The sequence below is a fragment of the Pangasianodon hypophthalmus genome, chromosome 1 (genome assembly GCF_027358585.1).
Source record: "Pangasianodon hypophthalmus isolate fPanHyp1 chromosome 1, fPanHyp1.pri, whole genome shotgun sequence".
NCBI lineage: Eukaryota > Metazoa > Chordata > Actinopteri > Siluriformes > Pangasiidae > Pangasianodon > Pangasianodon hypophthalmus.
The window spans coordinates 25,216,033-25,228,550 of NC_069710.1; the positions used below are offsets into that span (position 1 = coordinate 25,216,033).

A 12,518-nucleotide genomic window follows, 5' to 3' on the forward strand; every position below is an offset into this window, starting at 1 on the left:
ATGTTATGCGTACACCTAACCAAAACCGTAACCTCAGTAACCAAAAGGGAACAGTTAGACACTTTTATTTAAAAAAGCGGCCAAATATCCTTACAAGGTCAAAATTATCATAAATTCTTATCCTCCTATCCACACACACACACACACACATACACACAATAATTCTATACTACAAATAAAATGATTTTAGTGTCACATTTGAAGACACCAGGATTAAGCATTGCTATCACTGCTGTTGCTACTTGCTGTCCCTGCGCTAAAAGGCTAAAACATCCTGTATACCACGAGATATTTGGTCAGGTTGACTTTATACACAAATGGCAATTCTGTTCTGTGAGAGGTACTCAATAGACATAAAAAATAAAGACAGTCTCTAAGTCAGCATCTAAGTCTCTAGAGCTAAATAGGTGACTAATTCACAGATTGCTCCCTAAGGATCATTTCTACAAATATGAATCTACTCATGCTCCACTGAAGTTTACATAGTAGTAATGGACTAGGAGTAATCTAAATAAAATAATATAGTCATTAGCATATGATTTCAAAATAATACAATTGGGACAAAGCTATTTTGTTATAGTTTAGTTGATTATATTTTTGATGGCAGTGAATCATAGCATATTATTTAGCAATGAACTGAGTGTGCCCATTGCCTACATAATAGCTGTCATTACAACTATGATAACATCAGCTGTGGTTTTGGAGAAAATTGTATCTTTTGTTTATTTTATATATCAAATGTTAATACTAGTAAATACAACTGACTTAATAATATACAGATTCAAAAAAATAACAGCAAAATAAGAATAATGTTCTGTATGTGTTGCCACGCACCTGGGTTCACAGCTGCTTTCTGTGGACTGTCTTTGATACTGTAGCTTGTTTCAGTGACATCACCTCGTCTGATGACCACCACTGCCATGGGCCGCCCTCTTGCTTTTCTCATAGTATAGAGCGCCTCCTTGTGGGTGGAGTTATGTAGAGAAGTGCCATTAATAGACAGCACCTGGTCACCTACATGGATGGAGCCCTCCTGGGCTGCTATGCCATTGCGTAGCACCTTGTGAACCTGAGAGAGGAGAGATAGTGAGATAGTGCTTGCTTGTTCACAGCCACAGAGCAAAAAAAAAATATATTTGCCAAGTTATGAGACCTCTGGCAGGGGTACCAAAATAGCTCTATATTAAAAATCTATACCTCAGTTATTTTCAGGATCAAATGCGCTTTTATCAAAGTACAAAAGTCATTTTGTTGTTTTGTGACTTATGTCTCAGGTTAAGATGTTTGTTCACATGATGTTTGTTCACATGCAATAAACACTCACAGTCACAGGTTTATTCTGATCCACTCCTCCAGCCACAGTGAAACCAAGTCCACTTCCTGCCTCCTTATGTAGGACAACCACATGCACATCCTCACAGTTCTGCAATAAATAAAGAATATATGTATATAGATGTAGTAGAAAAACATATACCCATATTCGACATAAATATACTATTCTCTATAGCAATTTTATATATAAGAAAAGCTTTACTTCTTTTTACTTAAATTTCTAAAGGCATATAATTCCTGAGTATACAGAAGATCCATCCTATAGAACCTGTTGTTAACAAACTTATAGATAGCAAATACAGATGGGTGACAAATTAAGGGAAAATCAAGCATCTCTGTTATGCTTTGACTGATCACTTTTATCCTATAATGAAATATTTCTATCCTGATGGGAGTGGTCTCTTCCAAGAAATCCATGTCCCTATACACAGGGCATGAGGGCTCACTGAATGGTTTAATGAATATGAAAATAATGTAAATCATATGATATGACTATCACAATGACCAGATTTCAGTAATTGGACATTCCCACATACTCCCATTGCAGACTCCTGCTAAACCCCGCCCCCACTTGCCACATATGTCTTTTGGACCTTTAAAGGATTCCTAGTACCTCTATGGCATCATCTTCCAAACCCCTGACATCATTCAGTAAGCAGTCCAGCTCGTCCATGTCCAGCAGTGTCACAGAGGACAGGGCAGAAACGTCTGAGCTCATGGACACTGTACGCTTGGACATCCAGTTCTCGTCATCCTTTGACCCACTGCCATCTGAGGGTGGAAGGTCCAGCCCACCCAGACTGCGTAGCTCTACAAGGCTGTGAAAGAGAGAAAAGAAAAGTAGGAGAAGTTAACCATGAGGAATGGAAAAAGCAAGAAGAAGATCATATGTGATTTTCACAAAAAAAAAAAAAATAAATAAATAAAAAACAGAACACTTTACTTACTATAGAATTTTGGACAGAGTGTAAGTTATTAACATATGGTAAGTTTAATATTTCTTTTTAGTTGAAGCTAATAACCACGTTTATCCTGTATAGGAAGGCAAGATGCATCGGCTATCATGAAACTTGACATTTGGTGGTGGCAGATGTCTTACATAAACCACAATTATATTAATAATTTCGCAAACACATTTCCATTGCTGTTTACCACAGGGCTAGTTATTGACATTTTACATCTCAATTAGTTTAGATTATTGATAAGCTTCTGTTTTTATCAAGCATTTTTGCAACACAAAGACCATATATGAAAACTGTAGCCTGGCTTCTGTAAAGCTAAGATGCTAGCAAAAACATTATCTTGGCTATTGTCAGACAGGAAAAAAAGTTGATGTAATTGCAACATCATACCTCATAGAAAAACTCCTACTGCTCATGTTGCTTGTGATGGTTACTGATGATTCTCCTGAGTCAGAGTCATATTCTCTCTCTGTTCCCTCGCTGTCTTCATCATCGTCATCATCTTCACCATTCTCATCATCAACAGCTTTATCCATAATCCAACTAATAACTTTTGCAGCTACTTTTTCATCTTTTATTGTGTTGTAGGGATTACTGAGATCACCTGTAGCTGAAGAGAAGTCTTGGATAGGAGGAATTACTACTGAGTCACTAAGGAGATTGGATGGTGATTTAGAAGGAGCACTGTTGCCTGTTAACTGTGTTGACTTTACTGTGATGGATGAATCTGAATTTGGTAACATGGGGGAGCTTTCTGATGTTAGAAATGCTTTATCTTTTGTAGACTTTGAACATTTGTTCTCTGGCTTAGGAGAGAAGTCCTTAAGATCAGAGTGGGATACATTAGTGATCCCACTGGACTTTTTGGAGTTGTGTGACATTGTAGAACTGAGATAATTCTTAACTTTTTCTTTAGTTAATTCAATGTTTTTAAGCTTTTGATAAGATTTAAGATTACTGCCGTTAGAGAAATCTGGCTCATCCACGTGCTTATTCTTAGTAACCTCATACTTCTGGTCAGATGGAAATTCATCCAGTAGTTTCAAAGTCTGCACAACTCCAGGCTCCTGACTTTTAGTTCCTCTGCTTTGGGTTTTCACTGTTGATCCTTCTTTATCTTGTGTTGTGATCTGTACAGGTCCACTTAGATCATGCATACTCACTACCTCGTTGCTGACATCACTCTTACTAAAAAGATTCTCTCTCAAGCACTCTCTATTCCAGTCACCCCACCTCATACCTAATGACCTATCTGAATATGTCTTATTCACACTGGCCACCACTTTTGGCTTTTCTGTAACTGACAAAGCCCTTCTGGGATGCTGAATCTGTGATAAACTCTGGCTTTGCAGAGCAAGAGCCTCAAATTTGTGAATTGTGTTTCGCACCCAATCCAAGGGTGGTTCTTGGACTTTCTCTAACAAGGTCTCACTCTTCTTGCTTGGATTTCCTGTGGAGCCAAACTCCAAACCAACCCCATGTTTTTGATGATAATGTTTTTTACTGTCTGTTGTCATACTTTGGGATGATTGAGGTTTGGTCTGAGGAATTATTCCTTCCTGTGAGCTATGTGGTTGTTTTCCTGGAATTGTCTCTATGTCTTTTGTGTGTTTTGAATTACTAGTTGTTTTTTCTACTTGCCTCTCTATTTCTTTCTTGGTGCTTATTTGGTTACTATTGCTATTGCTCAGACCATAGGCTGAATATGAAATCGGAGCTGTAAAATGTCTGTATCTTGTTCTGCCTAAAGAATGAGTTCCTAGTCCTATAGAGTGCCAAGTCTGTCTTCTCTCATCATATATACTATTGTTGGTCACCAAAGATACTGAATCTTGGGGTTTCTCTTTAGACCATGTTGACATTGTAACCAAGTTATCTTTTCCATTGGGGAAAACAAATGAAGTGTCTGGCAAGGGAGTAAAATTCATTTGCTCCTTTTTGAAGGGTGTTTTTGGGAAGGTACCACACTTTTCTGGTTTATATGACGCTGTCTTCACTTTACTGAAAGAAGAAAAGGATGAGCATCCATCCAATGAACTGTTAGTGGGCTTACTGCTATTTAAATTTGAATCAGTAGCATTGACACCAAAAAAAGGGGCAGGGGTTATGATTCCAAGTGAGACGCCTGAACTTACTTCACTATTATCTTCTAATACATTACGACTTGTGTGGTTCCCAGTGATCTCATTGACCTTTGATGCAGTGACTTGAGATCTGAGATAGTGCTCTGCCTGATCTGGCTTGGTACCACTATGTCCAGAATGCCAGGGACTTTTTCTTTCCTCTGTCCTGTCCTGGATTTGATTTGTGTTTACTCTGGATGGGAAAGACTGGGCAAGAGCCACCGTTCTCACAGGTGATGTTCCAGGTACTGCTGAGGAGATAAGTCCATTGCTGTCCTGCTTTCTTTGACCAGTTCCTTTGAATGGTTGAATTTGTAATGATATTTTCTTTAATGGGCGGGCCAGTTCACTTGAGTTTGGTCTATTGAATGCATCATTTCTCTCTAAACTCTCAGAACGTCGTATGGCTCTCCCTTCAAGATCCTTAGTATTTCTGATAACATCCGTTTGATTCTTTTGTCCTCCTTCACTTTTTGATCCTCCCCAGTCTAAGCTCTTACTTCTGTTTGACAGATATTCTTGTCTCCACTCTGTTCTTCCCCTCACTTTAGTGGTGGGACTCTCAACACAATCTGGCTTCTTTTGAGTGGCACTGCTTGTCTCAGAGCCAATGGACAGTTCTGGTTTCTTTGTCAAGCTGAGCTGTTTCAGAGCTCTAGGTCTTATTTTGTCAATCATATCAGTATCTGGAGATGTAGGTGAAATGGTGTGGACTCTGGGCATCTCTTCTGTACAATCTTTGATGCTTCTGCTTGCATTTTCAAATGTCCCGCACTTAAAACTACTGACTTGGGTGAGCGACTGCTGTCTTTCTTTAGCAGAGCGGATTTTGAACCTAACAGGAGGCTGTGTTGGGGCTGTGCCTGGCTGACTTTGGTTTTGTTCTTCAGAACATTTTGAAGATTCTCTACTTCCAACTCTTGGGACTGATTCTGATCGATAGGCAGAGTATTCAGGCACACGAGTAGATCTAACAGAGATATCCATTTTCTACAACAGGGATTGAGGAACTGAGGAACTGTGCGTGCATTACAGTGTGATTGTCTTTTTAGTACTTCAATTCATGTTCATATTTTTGTCACATAAATGGCTTTGCATGTCCATACCGAATGTGGGTAGGTTGTCAGCTATGTAATTCAACCTGCACAGTGTGATCAAAGGTGTCCAAGTGTCGACATGGCATTCTTTTTAAGTAATCCATAAACAAAAAAAAGATTTTTTGTCAGGGTGCAGGTGTGGCTTTTCAGCAGTGCCGTAATGTTCGGGTAAAAGTAATAAAATGTCCAGCAAAGTACAAACCATATATAACAAATACAGACCAAAAAAGTCAGCTCCCTTTGTGTCCTTAGTACTCAGAATTGTTTATATTTGCTCATGTTGGAAGTTAGCTGTTCATTTGTAAGGACACTTTGTTTTCTTCTGTTTTTTTTCCCAGGACAAGCTTTCTTCTGTTTTTTTTTCCAGGAAATTTTTTTCAGCCCGAGTATGCTTCTTTGCTTCTTTTTCTTCTACAGAATGTTGTGTTGTGTTCTGCAGGTTTCACTGGCTGATCTTTTGGCTCTCTGCCTCTTTCTGCAACTGGCTTTTTCAGATACTCCAATAATCCAAAGTCCTACAAAAAAGATAGATATAATTATATTATATTTCCTTACTGTAAAAACTACAGTAATAAGGATAAACCTAATTATGAGAAACCCAATTACGAGATATCATAAAGCATGGCAGGCTTTAAGCAAATGTAATCTAGATTCTGTAGTGAGAAATGGAGGTAAAGATACAGAGAAAGCCAAAATGTTATTAACGACAGGGAACAAATTACGCTACTCATGAAAGCGTCATAACAAACCAAAAAAATTCTCCTCAGAGAGCTACAGCAAATACTTATATATACATAGCACCCTGAAGTAAATCGAATGACTGTATCAGTCTATGTTTACATTACCAACATGCTTTTAGCTCTTCGTCACTCTCTTGAGCTTAAACCAAACCAGATCAGCAGGCAAATAACAGGTCAAACACACCAGACCGCAATCTGGACAGATGTTGTTTACTGTAGCAGAGTAGAAAATACACTACAGTACACATGTAATGAACATAGATCTAAAATTAAAAATGTATCTTTCTGTCTGCATATTGAAATATACTTCAGCAGATTTGTTGTAGAAATCAACAAATGTACCAAACAACCAGGAAAGAGCTCCACGGGCTGGTCACACACCTGTAATCATTCAAAGCAGATAAAACCTCCGAATGAGACAAAAATCAGCCTTGCAGACACAAGCGCTAATTTACATACATGCTGGAGGAAGCCAGTCCATCCATGAGTGAGGCCCGATAAACCACGCATGATAAAGAACTCACCTGATAAACACAACGTACATCATACGTCTAATGCTCCTAGTTTTATCCTTTCAGTAATACTCTAATGTGGCTGCAAAGTAAATACCTTGTGATCAGCTGAGAAAATACAGGTCCAGAGTTTCGTATTGTTGAAGCAGAAACACAGTAGGAGCAGACAGGGAGGGAGGCAAGAATATAAAACGAGGTGTGTTTTTGTGCAACCATTCAAAGGAGCCAACACCCCAGCAGGTAAAGATGACAAACATGATTGACTGAAAAATAAAGTGAGCTGTGAAAAAAGCAAATGCGGATTAGGAAAGGAGTAGATGTGTAATTGATTGATAGTTGATCAGGGTGAAGAGAAAGAGTGGTGAGATAGCCTGTGTGACTTTACACAGTCAGTATAGTGAGAGAACAGGTGCGTGTTGGATTACAGGTTCACCTGCTCTCATGGGGCATGGAAACACATACACACACATGCACACACACACACACATACTTACACATATTTTCACTGTACATTTGACACATGAATGACAGACCAATCAACCAAGCATTTTAGTCAGACCTCAAATTTAGTTGAAAACAGACATACCTTTAAAGAAAATCACAGCAAATGTTCAGTATACTTCCTCTCCTCTTGTCTTGTGCTCATTCTTTTTCTATTTTACTATTATTCATCTGCAATGCCAACTTGCCTGACAGGTTTTTCCTTTTCACCCTCACCCACCCCCTCTCATTGTTACACCTTCCCTTCCTTGCCTGGTCTCTCTCTCTCTCTCTCTCTCGCTCTCTCGCTCTCTCGCTCTCTCGGTCTGCCTGTCTCTCTCTCTCTCTCTCTCTAATTGTCTTTTTGTCTTTCTTTCTCACTCTCTGTCAGTTCTCTCTCTATCTATCTCTCTCTGTGCCTCTCTGTCTCTCTCTCTGTCTGTCTGTCTGCCTATCTCTCTCTTTAATTGTCTTTCTGTGTATCTCTCTCTCTTTCTTTCTCTCTCTGTCTAACTCTATCTCTCGCTAGCTGTCTCTCTGTCTGACGCTGTCTTCATGTCTGTCTGTCTGTATATCTTTCTCTCTCTCTTTCTCTCTCTCTGTCTCCCAGTCTCTTACTCTCTCTCTTTTTCCATCTCTCTGTCTCTCTGTCTCCCCACCCATTATCTACCACTTTCCTCCTTCCTTCAGTTCATTTTCATATATGAAGGGAAAAGTAACTACTAGCATGCACACACATTTCTGTGAGAGCACAGATGCACAGGATGGTGTAACAGTCTAACATATCATGGCAGCATTCTTGACTTGTTTTCTCAGTAATTCATTACTGTAGTCACATCTTGTGATACTTGTGAACAGAAATCTCAAGCATGTAGACACCTTCACTGCAGTCAAATGTAGATGGGTGACACATGAAAGACAAATCAAAACAACACCTTAGTAAAGTGTTGGGTCACTGCAAGGCACATGAGCACAGATTCTAAAAGATTCTCTGGAGCTATACTAGAGCAATTAAAACCATTCTTCCTAAAGTTATTCTCATGAAAGCATTCAGTGAGCCCTCGTATCCTGTGAATGTCATCCTGGAAAAGTCCACTCACATCGAAAGGTTTCTTCATAGGAAAAAGGTCATCAGTCTGAACTTTGTATTGATGTGCAGTGACTTTTCCCTCTAAGGATCCAAACCATGCCAACAACATAAAGAAATGCCCCCATGGCATAATAGAGGCACTGTTTTTTTTTGTTTTTTTTTTAAATCTGTAACCTGTCTTTATATTAATGAATTTCAGTGCAAGAATGTTGGAGAGAGGTTTTTATGATCACTGCTCCACTTGGTATTGGGAATCATGCACAGTCTTTTGGACTATACTATAACCAAGACTATAACTTAGACATCCAGAGGCTAGATTGATGTGTTGAGGTAATGCAGACTCATTTGCATTGACATTTAAGAATGTGGAAGTAACTGCTACTGCTAAGAAGTGTTACACTAGTCACAAAGCAGTCAGTCACTACAAAAGTTACAGTAGATGTAACTGTATCTGTCTTGTGCTCAAAATAGTCATATATGTAACTGGATTTAAACCCGAGGTGGGCATGGTACAGAAGGTACCCAAAGAGTTTTTTTTTTTTAAACATTAACTTTTCCGCTATGCCCCAGAAAACACTGAAAAAAATAGAGGTAGAAATGCTAGCACAGTCAGCATGGTGTGTCAAGTCTGGTTCTGACAATTCCTCAACCTCATATCACTTGAGAGATGTGCTTGGGACTGTTTTTAATCCCACTCACAGGGTTATTATTTTTGTTTGTAACTACCCATGTTATTTTATAACAGAATTAGTTGAGTCTAATTCCTAAAACATAAAGACAATAGTAGCCTAATTTAAACATTACCCGGACCAGGCAGTTGCTAAGGACTGCTGTGGGCATCATATCTGTCATATCTTCATATCTGGGCTTCACCTGATCATCACACCCATATGTGCTTGTTGAATATCCCATTCCAGATTTAGTCCCCCTTTGCTGTTATAATAACCTCCTATCTTCTGGGAAGGCTTCCACTAGATTTTGGAATGTTGCTGTGTGCTCATTTAGTCACAAGAGCATTAGTGAGGTCAGCCACTGATGTCAGGCGTGGAGGTTTGGGGTGCAGTCTGTGTTCCAGTTCATCCCAAAGGTGTTCAGTGGGGTTGAGATCAGGGCTATGTCCAGACCAGTCAAGTTCTTTCGCACCAACTTTGGCATACCATGTCTACATCGCTTTCTGCAGAGGGGCATTATCATGCTGGAACATGCTTGGGCCCCTTAGTTCCAGTGACAGGAAATTGTAATGCTACAGCATACAAAGACATCCATTACAATTTTGGGCTTTCAACTTTGCAGGAACGGTTTGGGGAAGAACCACACATGGGTGTGATGGTCAGGTGTCCACATACTTTTGGCCATATAGTGTATATATTTGTATTAGTTTAGAATACATTATCTGTTCATTCCAAATAATGTTTTCATATCCAGTTACATCCCTATTACGGAATGTTTAAAAAACCTGGAAAACTGCTGTGCCTGATACACTTGTACCAGCGCCACACACACTACCCTGTCAGCATCACTGCTGGTTTGAGAATAGATAACCACCTCCAGGTCAGCGGTGGTCCTGTGGAGGTCCCTTTCCATTGAGGCATAGTGTAGAGGGGAGCTGACAAACTATGTATATGGACATATGATCTACAGTCAGTAATTGTAACCCTACAAAGTGCACTAATACAGAAGGCATACTTGAAAAGTAAGTATGGCTAGAAGGTAGGTGTACCTAATAAACTCATAACTCGGTGTAACTGCAACAAATCACTTGATCGGCACAAAAGATAACAACATTAGAGCGCTGAGCACTAGAACATAGACAGATGGACAACTCTGGATACTGCAGGTCAGGGCTTCAAGCCCTGGCACCACCAAGCTGCCTCTTGAGCAAGGTGCTATATCATGGCTGACCCTGTGCTTTGACCTCTGCTGGGATACGTGAAAGAGGAACTTCAGTGTGCTGTAATGTAATAAAGGCTTCTTTTTCTTCTAAAAACATGATGATTTTATTTTACTCATATTTGAGCTGGTACACTTAACACTACACGCTCTGGTGTGCCAAAAGCAAAGTAGTATAAAACAGCAAAGTATTTAGAAAATAAAAATATCAAAATTGAAAAATAGTTATTGCAAATACTAATAATAAGAAATTAAAAAAAAAATTTATTTATGTAGCTTCTTACTCAAACTCCAAGTCAACCATACCACTGAATAAAACTCATTCATTGTACTAATATCTCTTTTTTGGTTATTTGATTATTTTTTTTTTTTTCGGTTGGTTTTCTCTGCTTTACGCTAAAATTTGTCCTTCTGACTTGGCACCTGAGTCTTAGAAGAAAGATTACACCTTAAATATCTGCTGCTTAACTGGAATCTGACAAGTATTCTGACCCTTGACCATGTGCACTCAATATACTACAACATTTCACCCAACAATCCAGAACAAGCAGTTATATCTACCTGAAGACGAACGTAGTCCTAGCAATTTATGTTTGCTAACTCACCAACACTTTAGCTAAATAGTTAGCCAACTTGAATAGCTATCTAAAATGAACAGAAACATGACTTTTTTGTTAACAGTTAACTAACTTTACAAAAACATGACATGAGTACATGAGTACATTTCATTTCCAAACTGTCTTATTTTAGTCTTATTTTAGCCAAGGTGACAAAGCACCAGCACAGCCTGCAAAATATTATCAAAATTATTAATCACAGAATTAACCTCTTTACAATGTTTTTTTTTCAGTATTACAATGGTGATGTAATTAATTTTAACTAATACCATTCTACTAACAAATAATAAAAGTGAGCATGTCAAATCATTGTGTAATTATTAAGGAAAATTACCTTGGCGGTTTTCTACGTCTCGATGAGCCTACTTCAGATGTGAACTTCCTGCAGTTGCAAAACATGCACAAACGTGAGACACTAGGCAGAGAAAGGAAGAGAGAGAAACAGAGAGAGAGAACAATGAAGATGAGAGATATGACATATACCACTATAAAAACTAAGACATGGCGATCATTTATGGCATTGAATTATACACTTTTTAGCTATCATTGTTAGTTTAGCACATGGGAGGCTTGCAGAGTTACCTGAACATAGTTTGGGCAGTTGGGGCTTTGTGTTTGCATCACACACCATACTGTTCAATACACTGCCATGTGGAGAAGCAGAAGCCTGGATGTGGTTTTAGTGAAAACGAAAGCTCTCTCACAAGACACTCTGTGCAGGTTATTAGTGAAATGATACTTATAGTATGTCAAATTTCAGTTGAAGTAAGCTATATAAAAATGATTAAACTGAGAGGATTTATAGACATGACAGATTAAAAACAAACAAAGCAAAAGAAAAATATCTGTGTCAAGAAGATAACTCATAATATATGTAACCTTTTATAACCCAAATATCTTTTTGTTACCTTTCTGTTCAGCTCAACTCAAACAGCTAAACTCAGCACAATACTGGTTTATGGGTAACTACTCCTGCACTACTGTGGCTCTGCAGGCCAGAGATGATCATAATTTGCTTACTCTGCTTTAACACACACGATTAAACTTGTCAGCTCATTTCCAGGTTAGGTGTGCCAGAGCAGATAAATCACCCATCTGCTGGACTCGCACCCAAAGCAGATGACCTACTTTCTTTAAATAATATGGTTTAGGGGTAGCAGATAAGATTAGTTACTGCAGAACCTGCTAGAAACCAGAACTTTGATCATACAAACTTAAATCCACAGTACACGTTTTTGCTAAAAAGCTACACAAAGGGGTTTTGGTCCAATTCTCTGAAGGCCAATGCCTTTTACCTCATTGAAAGGTTGACTAAGCAATTAATAATCAGAATGCTTTTTTGTGATATGAACTCTTCTCATATTGTGCAGCTGTCAATACAAATATGTGCTCACAAAACTGATGATCACAAAACTGAGGTGAAATACTATCTAATCAGTGAGGACAAGGAGGTATCTCGACTTGCTGGATGAAAATTTTGCATGTACACTACCTGTCAAAAGTAAATAGTGTAGTTAAAACGGTTCCCCTGAAAAAAATTATTTCAGAATCAAATGTTCTTACAGTTTTTTTTATTATTTAAAATATAAATGTTTTGCAGTGTTTAAATACATGGACTTCTTGTGTACAGTTGAGCCCAAATGTTTGCAGACACCTAGTCTAAAGATACCCAATC

At 38.6% G+C, this 12,518-nt stretch overlaps 1 protein-coding gene across 3 annotated transcripts in view; it reads right to left on the bottom strand.

Moving 5' to 3' along the window:
* Positions 1-11,279, bottom strand: part of si:dkey-92i15.4 (aquaporin-10) — a 28,659-nt gene extending 17,380 nt beyond the window's left edge. Inside the window, exons 1-5 of one of the 3 annotated variants that reach the window (XM_026940206.3) lie at positions 11,178-11,279; positions 2,685-6,029; positions 1,946-2,150; positions 1,325-1,423; positions 835-1,069 (exon numbers count right to left, since the gene is read on the bottom strand). In XM_026940206.3, coding sequence (XP_026796007.3) covers positions 835-1,069; positions 1,325-1,423; positions 1,946-2,150; positions 2,685-5,404 — 3,259 coding nt within the window. In that variant the 5' untranslated portion in view covers positions 5,405-6,029; positions 11,178-11,279. Of the gene's footprint in view, positions 1-834; positions 1,070-1,324; positions 1,424-1,945; positions 2,151-2,684; positions 6,030-6,863; positions 7,319-7,352; positions 7,471-11,177 lie in introns of those variants that run through there. The other 2 variants (XM_026940207.3, XM_034305160.2) reach the window with 2 other exon arrangements.
* Between the last annotated feature and the right edge of the window lie 1,239 nt (positions 11,280-12,518).